The sequence below is a fragment of the Ceratotherium simum genome, chromosome 7 (genome assembly GCF_057802395.1).
Source record: "Ceratotherium simum simum isolate JZ-2026a chromosome 7, ASM5780239v1, whole genome shotgun sequence".
In the NCBI taxonomy this organism is placed as follows: Eukaryota; Metazoa; Chordata; class Mammalia; order Perissodactyla; family Rhinocerotidae; genus Ceratotherium; species Ceratotherium simum.
Window position 1 is genome coordinate 84,833,490 of NC_141906.1, and position 23,640 is coordinate 84,857,129.

Below are 23,640 nucleotides of genomic sequence, written 5' to 3' on the forward strand. Positions count from 1 at the left end.
TCCCTGGTGAAACAGCCAAGCTCCAGCCCTTCCAGGATACTGGCTGTCCACCTGTTTTCACTTCTGGCTCAGTGCTCAAACACAGAAAACTGACAGAAGAAGGCTCCTGGAGACACCAGGACACTCTCCCAATGCAGGAGAAAAAAATAAAAGCAAGTGTCTGGAAGGACAAGAAGGAGGGGGACGCAAAATAGGTCTTTATTTTTAGCAGATTATACAGACAAGACATGAAATGTGGTCCAACAGTCTTGACCTGCAGCATGTACAGCCTTTGGACACAAATTGCCTCCCTTTCCTAGGAAAGGTGGCCGTGTCCCCGCCAATGTCCAGCCCACCAGGTGACTTCCGGTAATGAAGCTTTTGGGGCTAGTGTCTCCAGAGAGTAGGAAGCTTGTTCCGTCCTTTCCCTGGAATGCAGGTGACCAGCAGGTCCCCCCAGTAGAACAGAACCCAACTCTGGGCTCCCCAGGAAGTGACATCACAGTGCTCTTTCCAACCGGCCGCAATTCTTCTAAAACATACAGGAATCCAGCAAACTCTGGGGTTCTCCTTCTCCCGGGAAGTAGGAATATTACTGAAAGCTGAAGGCCTCAAAGCCTACAGGTTTTTCTGGATCTTCCATATCATGTTACTCATAAACCCCAGTTCTCTGTGTTTCTCTGCACCCCTGTGATGTTTCTCTGAAGTTCTGAACTACCAAAAATTGCCTGCAATTTACTTTAACACTCTCTCTCTCTCTTCATAAATTCCATACAAAGCCCGAATCACAACCATTTAGCTCAAGAGGCCTGAGCTGCTTAGCTCTCTGCTTTCCCAGAGCAGTGGAGGAAAGACACAGGCTGGTGCAAAAGTAGGCAAAGTACAGGGCAGGAAAGTCAGACTCCACTGGATAATTCCTGCCCTTACTGCCCTAAGAGCCGACCACGACGACAGTCTGCAGGCAGCCCCGTCAACTGGCAGAAGCAGTGCAGTAAAGAGCATTTTCCTCCTCTTGTCAATTGCCCAAGAACAGACGCTGCTTGTCTGACTGAGGATGGGAGGCCAATGAAATCCACCCATGGACAAGGTGCGGCCAGAAAAAAGGTAAATCCACTGTCCATGTACAAAACAGAAAGCCAGGAGTCCGGAGCTCAGCTCCTTCTCGGCTCTGCCCGCAGATGGCGCCCTCCTAGTGGGGTTGGGTACAGAACTCAGGAGAGGCTTGTTTCCAAATGGGAGCTCCTCCCCAGGGTTCACCTAGTAAAAGGGGGCCCCGTCCATGCTCCCCAAACCACCTACACCATCGAGACCAAAGCTGGTATTAAGGGGAGAGGGGATTCGAGGGAGAGGTGACAACAGGCCTGCTCCTGCTATCAGAAAGGAAGCTGAGGAAACCACATGGTCTCCCAGCCACCCCCCCAATAGGGACAGGCCTCCGCAGTACAACTCCCCGTTTGAGATGGGAGTTAGCAAGAGGAGACAGAGGGGAGAGAGAAAGGAGGTGGAGGCGGGACACAATTGCAGGTGTGGGGACAGAGGACAGGAGAGAACTGAAGGAAATAGGACAGAGCGAGAACAGACGGAGACAAGACGTGTCACATCTTCTCCAAGCAAGACCGAGCGGAGACACATGCAAAGGCGCAGCATGAAGACAGCGTCTGAAGAGGAGCCTGATGCTCCCAATGGCCCAGCAGCTACGCCCACCCGGGAGGCTCCCAGCAAGCGGAGAGCACGTGGTGGCTCCTGCTGCCCAGCACCGCCCAGTCTAACTTCAAGGCTCTGGGGAGGGTTTTAATCTCCTAGGCTGGGGATGCCGCCAGGCTGGAGGAGACAATGCTCCCTCGTCGCTACCCCTGGTTTCTGGGTTTGCCACAGTGGGAAGAGGATGACAGCTCAGCTCTCTCAGAACTGGCACAGCGGGGACTCCAGGGGTGAGGGGGTCAACGGTCGAGGGAAGGGAGTGACAGGAACAAATGAGATGGGGTCCAGGCACTTCTCGAGAGTGGAGTGAGAGCTGGTCCTGGAGCTATCACACCTCAGGGGGTGACACGGGTCACAACCAGGGGACAGGGAAGGAGAGCAGGGAAGGTGGAGGACGGTCCATTACTGCCACTCCGGAGCGTCCACTCAGCAAGTTGCAGGAGGCCCCCAGCACAGGTGAGCTCATCACTACATCCTGACATCCTCCGTGCTCTCTTGTGCTAAGGCCACATGTGGCATCGGCCGGCCTCACACACAATCGCAGGACCTCTGGGCTGCTAACACTTTTATAGCTGCAGATTGTAAAGAAATGACAAAGCAGTCCTCTTTCTGGAAGGCCATTCTTAAGACTGAAGGACATTTCTAGGCCTGAGTCAGGATCATCAGCCCCCTTGACATCTCTAGGTGGGGAAGGGATGCAGATGCTTCTCACCTAGGGAAGCCAGGAGCACCCAGAAGGAGGCCCTCTGGCTCCCTCCAGTGCCCTGTGCCTGCACTTGCTTGTTCCCGGAAGCATGGGCAATGGCATCCGTGGCAAAAAGAAGCATCTTCTTACTCACTATGAGAGACAGTGAGTCTCAGGTGACCCTAAGCCTCTTTAAGCGACTTGACACCCCTCTAAAATACCCAATTTCTTGAGACCTTCATCCAGAAGAATGCTGGAAGAGGAGTCAACCGCAGCGGAGAGCAGAGGAAGGAATCAGTACTTCACCACCGGGCGTCTCTCTTCTTGCCAACTTGACTTCCTTCTGCCAGGGGGAAGCCCATTCTCTCCCCCTGGGCAGCTCCTCCCAAGACCCTTTCCCTAGAGCTGTGACCCAAGGAGGCTGGGGTGGCTACTACAGGACCTTTAAAGCAACTGGAACCTGAGGGCAAGGTCCACATCTCAGTCCTGGAACCACCAAGAACGGCTGCAGAATGCAGGGAGCCTGGGAAGTGGTGACATGTCCCTGACCTCACCCTGACAGGACTATAGGTGACCTGGTCCTGAGGAAGACCCAGCTGTTGGGGAAGGAGCTGGGCCACCCCAACCCTGTGCTCCTTGAGAGGACCAAACATTAGTAAGATCCCAAGAAGATGGTGAGGGACCAGCAACACCAGGGGAAGATCTGAGTCTTTGGAGGGGTTAGGGAGGAAGGTGGGGACACTGTGCCTGAGGCTGCTGGGAAAACAGGGCAGAAATGGGGCATGGGGCGGTTCCTGGACACCAGTGTGGCCCCAGACAGGTTTCCAAGGGTGCAGAGATGCAAAGCAGACCTCAGGCATTCGAGGTCCCTTAGGGTGCATGCACTGTCCCAAGGGGCTTCTGTGGGAAGCTCTAGGTGTGTTGGCAGCAGCATGGCGAGGTGTCTGAGTGAGCAAAACGGCAGGAGGCTCCAGGAGAGGGCTTGACACGTGAGGTGGGGCTCAGAAGCTGCAGCTAGGAGGGGCGGAGCATGGCCTGGTGGGGCCATCGGAGCAGCATGATGTGGGGAACCCAGAAGCCGTGGGGAATCGAAGAGCGGAGGCTGCCGGCCCCACAGAGGGGTGAGGGCATATGGTTTGGATCCCTCTGTCAAGGAAGCGATGGCCCTGCGGAAGCCCCGTCCGCCTGTCCGCCCCCCCCCGCCCTGCCCCGCCCGGCCGCGGAGCTCCCTTACCTATTGAGCTGAGGAGAGGCTTGTCTCGACAACACTGCCCAGATAGCTGAGATCAATCAGAAACAAAGCGTTATCAACACGGGCGCCGGGACCACCCACGCACACCCGGGGGAGGCACAGGGACCAGAGAACCACACGCGAGGCCAGAAAATGGGTGGAGGGGAGGAGAGGAGAGAGACAGAGACCAGACGCAGGCACAATGGGACGAAGCAGATGAGGGCGCGGCACAAAGCACAGACGACAGGGCTCGGCGCACAGCATCTCCTGCACAGACAGAGGCCCGGTCTCCACGGCGCCTGTCCGGCGGCCTCGCCAGAGCGCTCCTCCACCTCCCCGGGCCCACAGGAGCAGGGCGGCAGTGGGAGGTGTGGCTTGCACTTCCAGGTACCAGAGAAGGTGGGAGTGAATGGGACAGGGGAAGGACGCTGGGCTCCTCCTCCTCAGACGTCTCCCACCCCGCCCACCACCAGGCCAGCCTCCTCTGCTCAGGTCCCCTGCACAGATGGCCACATCAAGAAGAGAGACCAAAGGACGGAACCAGAGAGAAGGAGAGAGAGGGAGGGAGGGCAGGAGGGACTGGGGGCACTACAGAGACGTTGCAGACTCTTCTGAGCAAGTGGGGCCAACCCAAAGATGGAGAAGGAAGGCAGACAGAGAAAGACAGACTTGAGGAGGAAGGAAGGGGAGGAGGAGGAGCTGGGAGGAGGAGGAGGAGAGAGGAGGAGGGCAGGGGAAGAAAGCCAAGAGAAAAACAGGCACAGACAGGCGTCCAGGCCGACTCTGGTACCTGGAATACCAGCTGCTACAGTTTAGAGTGTGCTCTCTCAGGCAGGCTGACCACAGGAGCTTGTCTGTTTGTCTGTCTGTCTGCAGCTTCCTGCGAGGCACACAGGTTGGGGTGGGGTATGTGGCTCCAGACCTGAGACTGTGCTCCCAGCCTCCAGGACTCGCCCCCTGGAGAGGCCGTGGGAGGGGCTTGGCACTCACTAGGCTGCTAAGGGCAGGAGATTGGGAACAGGACCCCCCCCCCCCCGGCCTGGTGATCCAGGGAAGCCAGGCTTCAGGGTCCTGCTTAGCAAGGAGGAGGGGCCGGGGAAGAAAAGGAGGCAGGATACGAGGTCTCTGGGCAAACCCTGGAACCGCCCCCCCACAGCCAGGATCACAGAGACGTGGAGGGCTCTCCACTCCAAGAGGAACCAGGGTGACCAGTCACTCGGACACCACGCCCTCATCCCTGCCCGTGTGTGCCCCTTCCCCATCACCCTGGGGGCCTCCTGAGAACTCTGAGCTGGGTGGAGAAGACCCCTCATGCTCCTCACGGGGAACCTGGGCAGGTAAGCCTTACCCCTACCCCAGTGACCACACCCTGCGGATGCCAAGCCCAGAACTCCTCTCCCGAAGGGATGCTGCAGCATGTCCAGACAAGCCCTGTCATTCAGGGGAATGGAAAGGGTGGAGGGTGGGGGAAGGAAGGGGGAGGAAGATGACCAGGTGTAGGTGGGCAGGAGAAACCAGCTCACACTCACCCTGAAGTAGGTAAGGGTGGTGGGGGGGGCTCTGGTCTGAGCAGCTCCTCCCCCATCCTTCGAGGGGAAGACGTCTGTCCAAACACATCCAAGTTGTCCCCAGGCCCGGCAGGGCCTGGCGGGGGGGAGGGGTAGCCTGTGGCCAGAGTGGTGAAGCCCACGGTAGGCCTGTAGCTGGGGCTCCCGCTGCGGCTGCTCTGGGAAGGGGAACCCGTGGATGGCGTGGACTTGCGAGAGAAGCTGACGGCGGCTGGCGGCTGAAGGGTGATCTCAGACATCTCCGCCTGCTGCAGGAGGCCCGGGCGAGGCCGGGCCCGGGCGGCAAGCTCAGGGGAGCCAGTGCGGGAGCTGAGGGGGCTTTGGGTCAGAGGCGAGAGCCGGGAGGGCTGTAGCACCACTTGATGTAAACTGGGCTCGGCGGCACGCCTGGCCTGCCGGGGGCTGGGCCGGGGCCGGGGCTGGGGCTCATACCACCGGGTGTCCAGGCCAAATGTGCTGGGGCCACCGTGCCCCCCCGGCTCGGCCGGCTCGGGGTAAGGCAACACAGGTATGCCCATACCTTGGCTGGTATGTCTTAGCTGCCCTTGGCTCACCAGAGGTTGCATAGGTCTGTCCTGCCACTTGGTGGCGGCGGGCACTGGGACAGGGCCTCTGCCTGGCGACTTGCCTGCCCAACCCTTTGGCGCCTCCAGAGACAGGATGCCCGGGTAGGCCGCGGGCACCTGGAGGGAGGTGGGGGGCAGTTCTCGGGGGAGGCAGGCCTTGGGCTGCAGGCTCTCGGCTACATCACAGGGGTGCAGCTGTGGGGGGAACATCATGGCCGGGGTTTCCAGGCCCCCAAAAGGGAATTCTGGCCGGCCCCAGGGCTCAGGGGAGCGCCCTCCTGTGGGCGTCTGAGTCAAGGGCAGTGTGCTGTTGGAAGCGTTCTCTCCATTTTCCTCAGGGATGGTGGGGTGGCCAAAAGGCCCCTCGGTTTGCAGGGGTGGGGAAGACATCACGGAGCTCAAGGGGCTGCCCACTTCTGGCATGTAGAAAGGTGGCGGCTCCACCTCCCCAGGGCTGCTGCTGCTGAGGTACCCATAATACTGGCCGTGGTGGAAGGGCCGGGGGGCAGGGGGCCTGGCTTGGCCTGTGGCCTGGAGCCGACCTTCCAGGCCGCCGGGGCCCTCCAGCCCGCGGGGCTGGAACCGAGGGCTGTATGCTGGTGGTGGCAGGTAGGACTCCTGGCTGGATGACAGAGGGGTCAGTTGGGACTTCAGGGCAGCCACAGACGTGGGCACGAGTGGGTCCTCGTTCTCCTCGTCCGACTGGCGAAACTCAGGGTACATGTCCGTCTCCTCCGCAAAGGGAAAGCCCTCGATGCGCCTACTCTTCATCGAGGGCTCCATCTCGGAGGGATCCATCACAAAGCGGCCGTCGGGACCTCTGCTGATAAGCTCGATGGGCGTTGTGGCCTCGGCCTCAGCCTCGGCCTTGGCCACACTGTACTTCTTGCTGCTGATGGCCCTCTTGGTCTTCTTGTACAAGGACAGCTCCTTCTCCCGGGTGGGACTCAGCATCCTTTTGGCTGCTGGCTGGCCTTGGTCATCGGAGGACTCTGATGGGGCCCGGAGCGTCCGGATGCTCTCGGGGCTCACCTTGCCAGAGGACAAGCTGTGGGGGTGAGTGAGAGCGGGACGGATGAGGGGGGGACACCTGTCCATCACTTCTTTTTGTTCTCATGACAAACAACAAGCACAGACACCTAGGAAGGTGACATTAAGGAAAAGGAGCGCAGACGGGCTGTGTACTTCAGCGTGAGATACTCTGGCCAGCTCTCCACTGTCTCGGTGCGTGCTGTCCGTCTTCCGAATGCACACCCACACTTCTCCCTTCATTCTGCCCCATCCCTGTTGTTTGCCACACTCTGTCTAGTCACACCTCCAACTCCATTCCCAGGGTGCTCAAGAAACGCAAGCTCATTTTAACATTAACTTAAGCAAAACATATTAAGAAGGCAAATCTGTTATGATGAAAAAAAATCACAGACATACATTCCAAAGCTAGAGAAACAGATTATCTGCTAATTTGCATTGTCTACACTACTGCTGCCTCTGTTAGTGTAAACAACTTAAAATCACCATGCAGATCAATTAATAGTGAACAGCTTAGAAGCACTGTCCTGGGGCTGAGCGAGGCAAACTGTCTACTGTCTCCTCTCCACCTTCCACCCACACACCACAAACAGCCACTGCACTGTCCTCCCAGGGCCAGGGACACTTACGGAGACTCTAGGCTCTTCCTGCAGTGCGTGATGGACAGTGGAGGATCTGCAAGGAAAAAGAAGTGGAGAGAGAGTCTACTAAGGCCCGAGACAACAAAACTCCCCCGGGCGTCAGCAGGGCCGGAAGCAGAGCCACAGAGGGACGTAGCTCCTTCCAGTGTCTGGCGTCTTTTGTCCAGTTCAGAGGCCTATGCCTTCACCCTAGCTCTGGTGCCATCACTCTCTCCACCATCCCTGCCTCCTTATTCCCTCTTTCAAGTCAAGTCCCACTGGCAGTTCTATCCACCAGATCCCCCTTTCCCTGTTGTCAAGGGGGATGTGCTAAAATGGGCCTTCTCTGCTGAAGGGGAGCATGGGTACTGGGCTCACAGAGCCAGGCGGGGGGCAGACACCCACCTTTTTTGCGCTTGAGCTTACGCTTGCGCTGCTTGTTGACAAAGCAGGCGGCCAGGGTGCTGAACAGGATGGCAGCTGCCAAGAAGCAGATGGTAGCTACGATTCCAGCCAACACAGGCCGAGCTAGCCCGTCGTCGGTCAGGTCCGGCTGCGGGAAGATGTCTGCGGGGAGGGGCAGGGAACACGCCTGAGTCCCTGCCCGGCCCAGGCCCGCCTACTCTACCCAGCCCCCCGGTGTTTCCCCACCTCTGGAGAACAGACGGTATCAAAGCTCAGGCTCCACGCTCAAGTCTAACATCGCAGCAGTTTGTGTGATGGGAAGAGGGGCAGTGGACAGAAGTCAAGCAATTGCCACACAGCTTGTCAAGAAGAAATGGCATCTCTCTCTTACCCCACAGGGATAATAATTTCAATAATAATCTATACTTGTCTGGTACTTTTTGCAAAGTGCTTTCATGCATATTATCAGATATTCTGACATTAAGCACATGAGGTAGACAGAGCACATGTTACTGTTCTCATTCTCTAAATGAAAAATCTGTGACTGGCTGAGTTTGAGTGGCTTGCTTACATGGACACTGCATATCAGTGCCGAAACTACAGCACAGTTATGCTGACTTCCAGTTGATATTCTCTGCTTTCTGCCGTGCCATCTCTACAAAATGAGAGCCTAGATGTGGAGGCACCTTGAGGGTAAGACACTACGTGAGGAGAGGGGGTTGTTACTACAGAACTCAGATCTGTCCGTCTCTAACACGCTACAGTACAGGTGAGCCACTTCTACAGGGAAGCTCAGCGTGTCCCCGTCGTCTCAGTACAGCATGCTGGAGCTGGCAGCGACAGTAAACACGGGTCCAATTTCTCCATTGTACAAGTAAAGAACTGACCTCACTTTGTGCCCAGATTCACAATGCCCATTGGTGACAGACCAGGACTAGACCAGGCTGCTATATCATACTTCATAGGACAGCTATATTAGTGGATACCACTCTAGGTTCACTAAAGGGGAAAGCTATATATTCTGATATATTTGGCCAGAATCCATTGCTATGTTGATAATAACAAAGGATAAAAATAATCCAAATTATGCTGATTGGTTGAGTGGAAAAATGAACGCTACAGCCTTTGGAAATGGGGGCTTAAATACGGGGAACGCTGAGGTTGCAGCGGCATCATTCATCCATGAGGAATCTTCCAACTATGTATGTTTCCTTTCGGGAGCCAGACATAAGCCACAGACTACAGAAAAGTTCACCAAGACGAGCCCGCCGAACCCTCAAGTCTTCTATTCTGGCCTCGGCTACAAACTATATTCCCTGTTCCTCCGTCTCTCTGAGTCTCTTCCTTGGAGGGAAGCCAAGACAGAAGTACGCTGATTCTGCTGCCTATAGGAGCAGCTTTGTGCAAAAAAAAAGAGCTCCGTGGTGCCTAACAGCCTAATATACAGGACAGAAGCCACACGCCACTTCAGTCCTCCCCCAGATCTGCCACCCTAGGGCTTCTGTAACTCTATGCTGCATGAGCTTCTTGGCCAAGCTCCTTGCCAACAGGTCCTAGGGGTCTTTGTGCGAGCAGTGATCAAGGAAATGTTGCCACTGTTGATCACTAAGAAAGAGCGCCTTCCCCTACCAAGGGAACTACTTCACTGGGGGAGGGAGGGACCCTGCTCTGTTTCAGGAGAAAGATATGAGGAAATGGGACCAGGGCCAAGAGAAAGAAAGATAAATGGAGAAAATGCTAGGGAGTTTGCTTTATTTAGCCTGAAAAAATCTAGGGAGAGGAAGGAGTGAAGGGAAACAACACCAAACAGCAATTTTCCAAATAAAACCACCATAATTATAAAGCAGTCTTATAATAGGCATTCAATAAATCCTTGTTGACCTGTTGTCTCTTTGCTCCAATTCACCGCCCCACCCCATCACAGAGGATAGCGCTGGAGGAAACAGAAAATTTATAGCAAAAGAACTTAAATCAACCCCCTTTTGACGACTATAATGAGAAGATTAGCTGAATTTCTCTCTGTGCCTGTCTTACAGAAACTCTCATGAACACAGCCCTTTAGTTGGAGAAATCTTACCCGTCATGGAAGCAGAAGTATGGCTCTCAGGGGCTTAAGAAATGGTGCAACTCACGCAGAGTCGACCAGAGCCCTCCGTGGACTCCAATTCAGCCTCTCTGCCCACAGCAGCTGCTTCACAAAGGGCCTCCCCCGTGGCTCTAGGGCTTCCGTCCCTACAGTTGTAAGAGAACACCCACCCCCAAAGTACCTGTGCTGGAGACGCCGGCGATGTTGCTGGGCTCGCTGATCAGATCCTGCATGACAGCCAGAACTCGGAACTCATACCAGGTGTCCTACAGCCCCAGGGACAACACCTGTCAGCCGAGGGCCCGGGAGAGCCCTGACCCCACCCCTGACCCCACCATCCCCGACCCTGCGATGATCTCTCACGCAACAGGCACCTGAAGCAGTGGTGCACTGGAAGTGTTTACCACCTGGCTTTCTGGGGTTAAAAAAAGTCCTGATTTATAGCATTTGAAAATTGCCACGGTGCACCTACTCCCACCATGGCTGATTTCAAGCTGCACACATGAGGTCTCTGAAAGCAGAGATGGAAAGAGATGCATACATGGGCTCTCAGGAGCCCCCACGAGCCAATTCCAGCACTAAACTAGTATCCAGGAAGGAAGCAGAAAGATAGATGAGACTGTCTGTATCCATGAAATAAGCTGCTCCCTCTCTCCGCTAAAGAGACATCAAAGGGGGTCAGGTAGAAAAAAAATAATGTATTCTTCTCCAGGGGCTCTAATTGCTAAAGGGCAAAGCTAGAGGACAATCCTGCTGTGAAATCCTTTGCCCATCCCAGGTTAGACTCCTAGCAAGGAGCTGAGCTCAGTGTCTGGTTACACGTGCTGGGCCCCTAACCTGCCCTGCCCTGCCCTAGCTTGTGTCAGTGCTTGGAAAATCTCCTCAAGGCAATACAAGTCCCCACCGCCACAGAGCTGAGAGAATACAGGACCAGGGGCGAGGGACAGTACATGGCTGCACCTCATACACCTGAGTAGGTTCACTCACTAAAGCTTCCAGAGACTCTAGAAAGAGACCTGTTACTTCCAGAATTTTGGAAGGAGAGTCAGGGCAAAGCTAGACCCTCACCTGTGACAGATCCTTGGCAAAGAACTCTCCATCTGTGCCTGGGATGGCATCATCCAACGTCTCCCAGCGCTCTCCGACACGGAACTCCATGATGTAGCGGTCAATGGGAAAGCTATGATTGGCAGGTGGGAGCCAAGACAGGAGCACACCCTGCTGGGTCCGATTGGCTGTGAGGCACCGTGGTGGGGTAACCAGCACCAGGGGTTCTGGAGTTGTGACAGGGAATGCTGCAGCGGGGGAGGAGAGCGAACAACAGAGAGTGCTGAGGCCCTGCATCCTCACCACCCTCGTGCTCCCTCCTGGCTCTGCGTATGTCCCTGAGGGCGCCACGACCCACGGCAATGGTCACACTCCCATGCTGCGCATGCACCATTTCAGGGACAAGAGTGTCACATAAAAGAGCCCTCCTGACCCAAGAAAGGGGCAGGGCAACTGACTCCAGACCTCCATGATTCCATTTTCAGAGTACTTCTGAAAAACATGTACAAGGGAATCCAGTATTTCAAAAGGGGAAAAAAAAACTGGGAACTACAGGGAAGAAAAAAATTAAATGTAATTATATTTTTAATAAGATAATATCTTTAAAAAGATACTACAAAACATGTCTTTGGTTCTTTTCCAAGGCAGTAGAAAGATCTCCCCACAGCACCTGTGCACTCTTGGGCCCAGGTGGAGAAACAAGGCCCAGCCAGGGGAGCCCCGGAGCCGGCTGAGCACTCTGTCTCTGCTGCCCCCTGCTGGCTGGGGTGGTGCCACACGTTCACAGCTGCCCTCTCTGGCCACAGAGAGGAGAGCAAACACAACTGCAGCCACGCAGGACCCCGTCAACGAAAGAAGAGCCGGCCTGGCTAGAAGATTCAACAGGGAGAACCGACCATACGCCTGCCACCAAATGAGGCCGGGGGCCCGAGGAAAGAACCAGTGGGAGCACAGAAGGAGGAAGAAGGATTTCCAGTCTCCCCTGTGAAGCCACAGGGAAATGCAAACATGTCACCTAACAAGGAAAGATAAAATTTGAAGCCTCTTCCTTCTATCTAAGGATGCAACAGGAATCCGGTCAAAAGTGCTCCAGTATGGGAGGAGGCACTCTGGTCCAGACAAACCCCACAGGATGGTATGGCTATTCCTTATTGGGAGATCAGATGACACGACTGTATAAAGTGCTTAGCAAGGTGCCTGGCACATAGTAAGCAACACATATGAGCAGCTAGGACCATCACTCCCATCACTGTCTCCATCTAGGAAACATCCTCCAGAAACCCCGGCCCAGGCCCTCACCTAAAGTGTTCACAGTGACCACCTCACTGAAGGCGCTCGTTCCCAGCTTGTTCTGGGCCAGGACGCTGAACTGGTATGCTGTCTCAGGCTCCAGGGCGTCCACTAGCAACCAGCTGGGTCCCAGTGGCACTGGCAGAGACAGCCAGTCATGGGGCCCGAACTGTGCCCGCTTCATCCTGGCCAAAAGAAAGAGAGAGAATGGGGACAAGGGGGTGGGGTGGGTTACACTGGAGACACGAGTTTCTCAAGGGGGTGGCAGGGGGCAGACCTGGCCTTTCCAGGTTCATGGACAGGAAGAGGTAGGACGGCCTGCCCAGTTTGGGCTGTGTGGATCCTCAGGATGCCAGGCCACCAGCCACTGCCGGTGCCTCCTCAACTAAAAAGGACCCTTAAGTATAAGTGATGCTCAAGACACTGGTCAAATTACCAACTGCCTTTGGGAGAATCTCACCCTGGTCACAACCATAAGAATGGCTCTGCCTCGGGAGAGTGAGGACCCTGGGAACATGAGGAGAAGCAACTTAGCAACAGCTGGACAAGGGAAGGACCCAGGTGAGCTCAGCCACCACCCTCCAGGGACGCCAAAAGTGGCTAGAGTGACCCAGAGGGCTCCCTCAGTCCACCCAGGTTTGGTTATCGAGAAGGCCCAGGGTATAGGCAAAAATGACCAGGGGTTTCTCCACAGTGGGGATCAGGATCCCTGGGGCCCTAAGGGTTAGGAATCACAACCAAGGGGAAGGTCATACTATGCGTGGAGGATACTGGAACAAGGGGTGAGGGTCATCCCTTGCTCTACTCAGCCCACCTAACTCTCCATGGGCAGTGAAGCCAGCATCTGCCAGTGCAGTGTCCTGGCACCACCACAGGGGGAGACACCGTCCTGTGGGACTCAGAGGCGGGGCAGCTCACTTCCCGCAGCCCAGAGCTACAAGGTGGATGCCCACTAGGCGCCCCTCTCACTTCAAGGCTCACTACTATGTATGCCCAGGAGCTGGAGCTGAGGCAGCAGGAAGCACAGCAAAAAGAAGCCAGCGCCAAACGTCTGAGTCAGTACATGAAGAGTGAGAGCCAGTTGGAAAAAAAGGAAGGAAGGAGACCTCCCCAACCTTCGCAACCACCCTTCCCCACCGCAGGCACCAAAGCCAGTGAGCAAAGTGTGATAAAGCAATGTAGATGAGCAGCAGCGTGGAGCAGAGCCACAGGCAGCGAGGGAGACCCCAATCTATGCCCCGACCTTCCTCTCGGGCATCCCCAAAGACGGCTCGGCCATGCCAAAAGCACTTCCCTGGCCACGCAGCCGCTGGGCAGCCGCTGGGCAGCCGCTGGGCAGCACCATGATCTTGCAGCAGTCACCCAGCTGGGTTGTTAGGAGGCCCCTCCCCCCACCCTGCCTGAGAAGGAACAGAGATAAGGGAAGGGAGGACGTTCTGGTTGCACCAAGAGAGTTCCCCAAGCTCAGCATCGAGGCCCAGTTTGCATATCCAGAACTCAGAACTCTAGGATAATCAGAGTCTGGGAAATAGCCACCAAACCACCATGGCAGGAAACAGGGCAGGTTCCCCTCAGCTCCCCTTGCTGTTGAGAAGCCTATCAAGGACTCTCCTGAATCTCCAGGAGCTGCCCCTAGAGTGTGATGCTTCCTCCTCCCCAGGCCCTGCTTGAGCCTGGCTGGGAATACACTCCAAGAGGAGGAAGGTCCAGAGAGGAGGAAGGGAGAGGGCTCATCCTCCCCGCTCAAGGATGTCACCCATGATGCAGGTGGCTGGGTCCTGGCTCGGGATAGGAATGGGGGAGAGGGAAATCCTAAGGTGATGGCAAGGAGTTCAGCTGTGGCTTCTCTTTCCACCATATCTGTACCTCCTGTCCTCAGCCTGCTTCATGCATTGCTGAGATCTCTATCTACCCAAGGTTTGGGCAAAGATCACAAATCACTGCATCTGGCTAAATTAATAATAGAGATTAAAAAAAAAAATAGAGAGACACACGGTCCTAGAGAGAAAATGCAGATGCTGAAGACAAGGCCAGGAAGGTGAGCGCCACGTCACACTGGTTTCTGGAACCACTGGGGAAGGGACAGAATAAAAATTAGATTCTACACTTCCGGCTGGGCTGTTTCACAATGCCCTTGAGGATTAGGAGTCTCTTCCAGACTCCAGAGGACATAGGAACCTAGAAGAAGAAGGAACCAAGGACACAAAAAGGGGCAGAGAGATAAGCTGGGAGAGAGCAGTAGAGGGTGATGGACGATTCAGGCAACAGCCCAAATCAGCATCCCAAACCTTCCAGGCTGGGACTACAGGATAGCCCAGAGTCTCTCACAGACACACCCATCCCCCACAAGAACCTAGTCACTGTGTCAACACACCTCACCGTCTGGAGGTCTGGCAGGCGAAGCACCATATCCTTCTCATGACCTCCACCCACCCAGGGGCTGAGTGAAGTCAGGGGGTGGGGAGGGAGAAGCAGAGAGCAAAGCATGCGGGGGTAACTCACAGAAGTCCGTACCAAACTGAGAATGTCTGCTCGAATCCTCCATCATAGCCTGGTTCCCAAGACACGTTGGCAGTTGTCATGGAGACCTGGACCCGGACACTGCCTGGGGCATGGGGGCTGGTGCCTGGAGACCAAGTGGAGACCTCTCAGACTGAAAAGAACTGAGTCCATTGAGCTGGGCTCCCATAATCTTGTTGCACAGTCGCCCAAGTATCCCAAGTGGAGTGATTAGGGATGAGGGCTGCTCTGAGGAGCACGCGCCCTGGCCCTACTGGGTAGTAGGGTTGAAGAAGGAAACCTGTCCCACCGTGCAGTCTGGTCCATGCAGCAGGAGATCACATGAGCATAAAGAACATGGGCCAAAGGGAACCAAAACCCTCGTCAGCCCAGGCCAAAGTCCTGTGCTCATCTGGTGAGCAGAGAAACACTCTCTCTTAGGGTCACAAGGCAAAGCCAAAAAGCCCCTCTCCTGTCAAGTTCTCCGGCCTCACGAGACAGCCACATTCCATGCAAACACTGATATGAAAGAGCACCACACAGCAGCTAACAACTTCAGCTGGGCTCTGAGTCCTGGCCCACCACTTATCAGTGATGCGACACTGGGCAACGTGTTCGATCCACGCCAGCCTCGGATTCAATGAATGTACACCAGCTCCCACCTCGTCAGTTGTAAATGACGAGGCATCCCTTGGTACAGAGCCTAAAACTGGTGGTAAATGTGCTGGTTGTTGTTACAACTGTAGCTGTCAGTCCCCAGAGGGGCAGGTAAAATGGTACAGGCTGAGGTCCTGGGGACACAGACCTCAGACAGAGGAAAAGGGGACATAATACCCAGCACCCCAGGTAATGGGAACACCAGTAACCACCTCCAAGCCAGGCCCAGCCTGCAGATCTCAGCGCGGTCACCCCTCCCCGAGCCCCTCATTCCAGTCGTTCCAGCTTCCCCAGCAGGCCTTTGACTCAGAGCTCTGAGCAGGTGCGACTGCCAAGCAGATGCCTCATTTCTGTGTCGGGGAGGTGCTGGGTCCATTTCTCTCCTCATCAGGAAAAGATCTCTCAAGGACAGGCCCCCTGTCACCTTCCCTCACACACAGTCCACAGAGGGCTAAGGCCGCAAGCAGCAGGCTCCTGGTTCAGGGGTGGACAGACTCGGGAAAGATGCCCACAGAGAGCGGCTGGTCCCCAGCACCCAGACCACAGCCCGCCTGCCCATGGCCCCGTACCGATGACGGTCAGGTGGGTACTGGCAGTGATGCTGGTGACCACGTTGGTGGCGATGCACTCCCACTCCCCGTGGTCCTCCTTACTCAGGGCTCGGAATTGGAGGCTCCCGCTGGGCAGGGCGTTGTGCTTGCTTCTGCTGGGCTTCCCTACCTTGGCCAAACAAGGGGGCAAGGAGGAGAGAGGAGCAGGCGGTAGGGTAGGAGCCAGGTCGGGCAGGGAAGAAGAGAAGCCACCAACACCTCAGGGGCCCGAGAAGAGGATGGAGAGGGCAGTACCCGAGAGCTCAGCCTGTACCCCTCCACTGCCCCTCCTCCAGGGTGCCCATCGCTCTAGAGCTCACCCTCGCTACTCAGCACCTGGCCCCATCAGAACAGAGCTGCTCCCGGGCCCTTGCCCCTCCACCATGCTTCCCTGGAGCTCCAGAACCCAGAGGTACCTTTCTCCACGTGATGACTGGGAAAGGGTCCCCCGCGGCCGCACAGGGGATGAGCAGCTCCCGGCCAGCTTCCTGCCTGTACTCCCAGCCTGGTAGCACCGTAAAATACGGGGGGTCCTAGGGAGAGCACAGCGAGGCCATGAAGGTGGGCATGTCAGGCACCCACCCACGCAGAGACTGCTCACAGCGCTGGGCCTCACCTTCAGGACAAGCCGCGCAGGAGCAGACTGGCCCATGGTCCCCAAGGTGTTGTAAGGCACACAGGTGTAAGTGCCAAGAGCCTCCTCTGTGGCCTCCTCAATTCGAATGGAACCATCTTCCATCAAGGTCCAGCCCAGGTTCTGCCGGAGCACAGACAGCAGAGCAGGGAGCAATGGTCAGGGAGCAGATGCTCGGGCCCAGCCTCCTCCAGGCCAGGCCTGAGCTGGGCCAGCTCCACTAGCCAACCTGGCAGCAGGCCCGGGCAGAGCACAGGCCAGCCTGGGGTGGGGGTCGTCTAAGTGCCCCGGGAGAATGTCGAAAGCCCTGTAGATCCCCATGGAAAGCAGCTCTTTGGTTTCCCAGAGTTTTTGGGGGGGTGTGGAGGGGTCCTGGCAGGGAACCAGACCCCCAGAGGCAGTATCTCAGTGTCAGATGAGTGTGTCTCATGACCCCACATGCGTCTCTCTAGCACCTTCTCGACCTGCAGGGGGCGGCCATCCTTGTTCCACTTGACCACAGTGGCCGGTGGCTCTGCGTCCACAGGGCAGCGGATATAACCATGAATTCCCACGGGCACGTAGATTACAGGGGGCATGTTGAGGACACGGGCTGGGTCTGCAGGGGTAGTGTGGGGTGGGAGAAAAGAAAGACAAGAAGTGAGAAATCTGGGCAGGGGCAGAGCCGCCACACAAGGCCCCGGGTCCCACCCACACGCTCCGACTCCGGGTCCCAGCCTTTCACACCATCCGCTCATTCAGTAAGCACTGCCCGGATCTCAGCACTCTCCACGCGCTCGGGCCGGGCCCACCACAGGGCGGGCACAGGACGCCAGACCCTGGCCCTGAGGCTCAGGCCCAGAGCCCACAGCGGGCTGCCCCAGGGCAGGCTGCAGACTTCTTTTGTCTGTCCATATTCTTAAGAACTTCTGTTTTGAATGCTTGGGGGCACTCAAAGGCACGTGCTAGCCTGCCCCAGTCTGCAGCACTGCTCAGAAGCTCCTACACGTGGACTTCACCGCTGGGCAAGGGCTCTCAGTGTCCATCTCCCCAGCCCCTAGACAGCGAACCGCCAAGCCAACATTTGACCACACCCTCCCCCAATCCTCCTCATCCCAGGTCTCTCTTGGACGCCAAGCAGTTCCTCTCTCCACATTCTAAGACAAAAGAGTAATGTCAGCTCTATGCACAAGGTGATCAGAGGCATGACCACCAGGCAGTTCTTTTCTCTCCTCTCGTCCTGCTAGTTGTCCAGCCTCCTCAGGCCTCAGTTTCCCATCTGCGCAGCTGGAATGCAGAATCAGCATTGGCCACAGAACAGACAAGATGCTCTTGGGAGAGCAACAGGAGCTGCTGTTCACATCCTGTGATGTGGGTGAGTCACCACCTCTCCATTCTCCCCACTGTCCCTCAGGGCTACCGAGGAGAAAGATCCAGAACTTCCAGGGAGGCAGTGAGGATGAATGAGCTGGTGTCTTTTAAGCATTTGGAGCTCTTCAGAGAACAGCATTACATAAATACCAGGCTGAGTTATATATTTAGACATTGCTTCCTACTTTTGTATGGTAGAGTTTTTTTTTTTTTCCCTCCAAGATTTTCAAAGGGTTTATGAATGGGAAATACTCTGAACACTGTTTTTTAGCAGAAATAAAGATCCTTGTCTCACCCACCTGAAAATCTCACCCCCGGATTCTCTTTGAAGGCAGGAAGGAGGTAAAAGAGGACAAGTGGTAGTGGGTGATGGCGCCGGGGAGGAACGGGAAACCACACACTCTTCTTAGAGACACACGGCCCAGAGCTTCGAGGACGGGGGCCTTAATCCTGGCTAGATTCATCATCCACCCCATTAGCTCTCTCCCTCCACCACAGACACCTTCTTGCCCAGGTGACACAAGCCAGACTGCACGCTGCTCCAAGTGGAGTCTTCCCTCCTCAGCTCCTTCACGTCCAGCACAGCTGGGGCACATGGAAAATCACTCAGCAATAGCTTGTTGACTTTTCTTTTCTTACTGCAGGCCTATGGGTCACAAAGCTTTGCTGGGGCCTCACAGCTCTTAAAAACTTGGGACTTACAGCATGCTGAAAGTCCTTTTAAGTTGTTGACAGCAGAAGTGGAGAAATGATGCGCTTGCCCCCAGGGCAAAATCATTGCATAGAGAAGAAATGATGAGAAGGTGAGGTTGGGAGTTCAGTGGGGCTCCTCGGTCCAGCCTGGCTCCACCACAATGCCATTCAACAGTGGACGAGCACAGACACCCACCTCTGCTGAGCAGAGTCAGACGAGCCCTGCCTCCTGGAGTCACCACCTGCTCCTCCACTTGTCCTCAGCTCAAATGCTGACTCCAGGCCACCCTCTCTAGACTGTTACACTGCTCACTCTGCCACCCTATGTCCTTGGGGGTGAGCAGTTCTCCCTCACCGGCCCTCAAGTGATGGAGAGCCTGTCACCTACAGCAACAATGGGGCGCCTTTGTTGCCTGAGTGATGGGGCCATCAGCAAATCAAAAGGAAGAAATTAATCCTCATTATTCATGCTTCCTCTCTCTCTCACAATGATCAGCTTGCCAGGGGGTGGGAAAGCAATGACTACACTGAAGTAATCAAGATTAGCAAACTGAATTTTTGTGCTGGCACAAAAGCCCTCGATTGTTCTTGCATGAGGAGCAGCTCATTCATTGGGATCTCTGGCAGCCCTAGAGAAGCACAATGAGGAAGGCAAGAGGGAGCCAGGTGTTGGCAGAACTGGATCAAGTCACCCCAGAAGAAGGTTCTGTCCCCCTCGCCCTACACAACTGTCCACGGTGGGGGAAGGCAGAGAGCTGGCAGGAAGTCTACTCTACACCAGTTTAAGCTATACTCCCTCAGATACCTGAGAAGAAAGCACCAGAGAGCATCTCATTCAAGATATAGACAGAGGTGTAGGCTAGCATTCAATGCAAGGACAATTGTCCAGAAGGTCTGCCTATCCTTGAATCCACCCTAAGCTTGGCCGATGGAATGAATTAGCTAAGACATATAATGATGCCTGGCCCAGAGAAGATGCCCAGCAAGTGATAGCTTCACCTCCATTGACCAGCCCAGGTCTCAGCCTCCTCTTAGGCTGTCCCTCCTTCCTGCCTCAGTCATTTCTCCACCCACATCACCTCGAATGATGCTTGGTCTCTGCTGCCCTCCAGCCTCCAGGCTGGCCAATGCGGCCTGAACCTTCTGGAACCCCCACCAACTGGGGCTCTCCCTCGCCCCTACTTACACTGCACAGTCAGGTAGGCCGAGGCTGAGGGGGAGCGCCCCAGACTGTTGCTAGGGACACAGGTGTACTTCCCTGCATCCTCGGGCTTCACCCGGAAGATGATCAGGGTCCCATCAATCAGAATCCGCACTCTCAGCTTCAGGTCACTACAAGGAGACAACGAGGGGATGAGGTTGGCAGGTGAGAAGAGGGTCTTCCGTGAGACACCAGAGCAAGGTAGTAACGAGTCCCCTCACCCCCATGGATGAGGCAAGGAGACGGGGCACACTTCCTCACATTTTCAGGCTCCCTCTCAAGGCCCCTCCATGCAGACACGTGGGACACACAGACCAGACCACCCCCCTTCCAAACTCCCAGAGCTCAAGGGCAGCCTGCAGTAGCCCCTGCTCAAGGCCTTGCCCTAGGGGGACTGGTTTGGGACCCTGCCGAGGGGTCAGGGCAGGATGCTCACTTCTGGAAGTAGACGTTCTCATCCTGCCAGTACCAGGTGTAGGTGAGGTTGCCGGGATACGCCTCCGCCCGGCAGGTGAGCAGAGCATCCTGGGATATGTTGACAGTGATGTTCTCAGGAGGGGACACTATAAAGGGAGGCCCTGGGGAAACAGGAAACAAACGTGACCTCACCTGGGGGGAAGGAGGGGAGGGAGAACAACAGCACCAGGGCCTCCCAGGAAGGGGTGCCCCGACCCTGGCAGGGAGAGCTGGGGGGCAGCACTGGTCCAAGGGTTAGCAGTGCAACTCCGGGCAGTTATCATGGAGACACTTCTAGCTGCTGCCAGTGCTCAGGGTCTTACTCTCTCTGCAGATCCCAGAGATGCCAAAGGCTGGGGGTGTAGCCACTGGCATGTCCTACCCCCTTGAGCCAGCTTCAGACACCCTTCTTGGTGCATACCCACACCTCGCCCCCATGCACACCCCTCTGTAAATCCTGTCCCCAAACCAGCCATCCAACCCTGCCTACACACACACACACACAGAGCCCTTCTTGCCCATCCTTCTCTTTAGCAGAGCCCCAAGCAGGAGACATGCAGGAGGGAGAAAGGCCACTCTTTTCAATCCAGAGCAAGGAATAATCTTGCCTCTGGAGGAGAAGGGGCTTGTGCTGCTTACCAGCCAGAGGCTAAGAGGGCAGCTCAGGGGAGAGGAGGCAGGGGAAGCAGAGTAAAAGAGGGTGACATTCCAGCAGTCCCCAGTGCTGGCTTTCCAGACAGGCCGTAGCTGCCACCTGGCTCTCTCCCAAGAGAGGGCCCCTCTCCTCCGGGCGGCAGAGGGACCACTGGCCACGCTGCTGCTCAGCACTCCAAGTCAGAAGGAGGCCAGAAGGGCGTGCACCTCAGCCACCCAGAGAGCCGCCACCACCCCTCACCCACTCCTCCTGCAGGTGGTGGGTGGGACGAGGAGCAGGTGGATGGGCTCAGCACAGGGAGAACACCGCCCCTTCTGGGGACCCTGGGGCCCTGAGCTCGACAGACTAGCATCTGCCAAATGCCCTCGGTGTTACTTAAGCATGGGGTTTGGATTGAATTCCTCTCTTTATTTATTGATGTCATCACTAATGGATGGAGAACTGAGGGGGAAGGCGGAGGCATGGCAGGATGCGACCTGGACATTTAGAGAAACTGGAAGCCCACTCATCATGGTGCCTCCCACTACCCCGTGTGATGGCCACAGCAGGCCACCATGGGAGCTCCAGCCATGAGGTACACGATACTCCGGAATACCCCCGCCCAGATCCTTATGGGCTGCCCATCTCCCCACGCACCACCAGCTGTGCCAGCCGTGCCCTGGGAAAACCCCTGCACCACTCAGTGGGGTTGGAAGTCCCTGCGAAACGCCCAGGGCACAAGGAGGCCAGAGAAATCATTCTTACCTTGGACAAGCAGGTGGGTAGTGTGGACGGCCTCCCCCTGGATGCTGTATGCTCGACAGGTGTAGGCGCCTCTGTCCTCTCGACTGACCGACGTCACCGTCAGGCTGCCGTCACTCACCTGGGACCAAGGAGAGATGGAGCTCAACACCGCCCTTGGGTACCCCCAACACCATCCACAGGCAGAGATGGCCTCGGGGCTCATGCACCTGTGGGACGGAGGCAGGTGCTTTGTTTTCCATCTCCCTCCAACAACATGGACACAATGCCTGCAGCCAAGCCAGTCTGCCTACTATTTCCCTCTCCACTCTATGCCGCTGCACAGTGTTACTGGTCTCGTGAAGTGGGAGACCGCCTTGGAGAGGGAGAAAGGGGCAAAGGGAAGGTGGGTAAGGAGACAGGAGTACAGCGGCCCCAAGGGAGAAACACACTTACCTGGTATTTCCCACTAGCACCCAGGAGTGTCCCCTCCTTGAGCCAGGTGACAATGGGCTTGGGGTTCCCAAAAGCTGTGCAGGTCATGGTAACGCTGCCACCCTCCTTGGCCTCAATGTACTGGGGGGGTGTTTCTGTAAAGGTGGGAGGAGCTGCAAAAATACCACGAAGTTGCAGGGTAGAGTTAGCCAGGCTGCTACCCTGCACGCAGTGCCCACCCATGCCAGGCACCACGTCTGGCGTGTTCATACGTAACCCTCATAGGTTCACGTGTAACTCTCTGCAAGGTGTACAGATGAAGGAAGGAAGGTGGAGACAGGTACAATACTCTGCCCCTGAACTTTACAAGCGGAGGGGAGACCTGGAATTCAAAGTCAGTGTGGCTGGGTCCAAATTCTAAACGTTTCCATTGTACTTGGCTAATTCCCAACAAAGGAATATTTGTTGCGAATCTACTGCAGAGAAGCCACTGTGCTCAGCACTAGGCACACGAGGGTAAATAAGACCGCTCTCTCACGGCTCTCACAGAGCACACGCTCGCCACCAGCTCCACAGGCTGTTCCACCATCCTTCAGTCTTTCACCTCATGATTTTCCATGATAATCTCACTGCCTCAACCCCAGCCCAACCAGCCCTCACATTTCCAGGACATTCACCCTCTGAGCCCCATCTAGGCCTCACACAGATCACAGGCCAAGGTTACAGAGAATCTTCCTTTTCCCAGGTTCTGCAGAGAAAATCATCCACGTTCCTCCCCTTCTGGCTTCCATGGATAAAGGCAGACAGCCCTTGCAGGCTATGCCCCTCTTAATTCTCCTCCAATTATGCCAGGTTGTCCCCCCATCACCTTCATTGGAGTTTTGACAAAAATCCATCCTGTTTGGATAATTGGCTTTTAAGACACTCAGTCTCATTTGTCTGATCTGCTTGTAGAAGTAATCTGGTCAATCTTGACCCCTTGGACTATCAGTTCTGCAGTCTTCTGAAGTGAGGGGCCCCCGCTTCTGAACACCAGTCCTGAGGGTCCACAACCCCAGGCTGGAGCAGGCCATTATGAGCCCATCAAGGCGCTCAACATTTGGGACCAAGTTCAAGTGCTAGTCTGCCCCTCGTTGAGTAACCCTGGGCAAGTCACTCAGCCTCTGGGCTTTACCTAAATCCCCCACCCTTCAGAATTGATGTGAGGAATAAATGAGATGAAGTTCGTGAAAAGGATCTAGTAAAACGCAAACATATATAACAGGAGAGTTATTTTGCCATTACCATCATTGCCATCCTCTCCAGGAGCCTCTGAGTCATTCATGAGAAGCTCCGAGAGGGGTCTCCCCTCCGCAGACTGCCCTGCCCTGAGAACTGGTCGGAGGGCTTCGGGACTCGGTGCTGCCCGCCCCACCATGCCAACCGCACCTCCCATCGTGTTCTCCTTCACTGTGCTCTAACCATACTGGCCATCTGTCTTCCTCGAATGTCCAAGAATGTCCAACCTCTGCCTGCAACCCTACACCAGAGCTCACTCCTTCAG

At 55.9% G+C, this 23,640-nt stretch overlaps 1 protein-coding gene across 6 annotated transcripts in view; it reads right to left on the minus strand.

The window, feature by feature from the left end:
- The window catches only part of IGSF9B (immunoglobulin superfamily member 9B), a 50,571-nt gene that overhangs the window by 9,971 nt on the left and 16,960 nt on the right, over positions 1-23,640 (minus strand). For 2 of the 6 annotated variants that reach the window (XM_087433942.1, XM_087433943.1), the window contains 15 exons: positions 22,119-22,270; positions 21,687-21,804; positions 20,268-20,409; positions 19,817-19,962; positions 17,043-17,185; positions 16,570-16,710; positions 16,370-16,486; positions 15,933-16,083; positions 14,710-14,833; positions 12,217-12,392; positions 10,939-11,165; positions 10,052-10,136; positions 7,785-7,946; positions 7,389-7,434; positions 5,126-6,778 (listed from right to left, as the gene is read on the minus strand). In XM_087433942.1, the coding sequence (XP_087290068.1) occupies positions 5,126-6,778; positions 7,389-7,434; positions 7,785-7,946; positions 10,052-10,136; positions 10,939-11,165; positions 12,217-12,392; positions 14,710-14,833; positions 15,933-16,083; positions 16,370-16,486; positions 16,570-16,710; positions 17,043-17,185; positions 19,817-19,962; positions 20,268-20,409; positions 21,687-21,804; positions 22,119-22,270 (3,583 nt within the window). Of the gene's footprint in view, positions 1-3,599; positions 3,646-4,386; positions 4,477-5,121; positions 6,779-7,388; positions 7,435-7,784; positions 7,947-10,051; positions 10,137-10,938; positions 11,166-12,216; positions 12,393-14,709; positions 14,834-15,932; positions 16,084-16,369; positions 16,487-16,569; positions 16,711-17,042; positions 17,186-19,816; positions 19,963-20,267; positions 20,410-21,686; positions 21,805-22,118; positions 22,271-23,640 lie in introns of those variants that run through there. The other 4 variants (XR_015552770.1, XR_015552771.1, XM_004438491.3 and 1 more) reach the window with 4 other exon arrangements.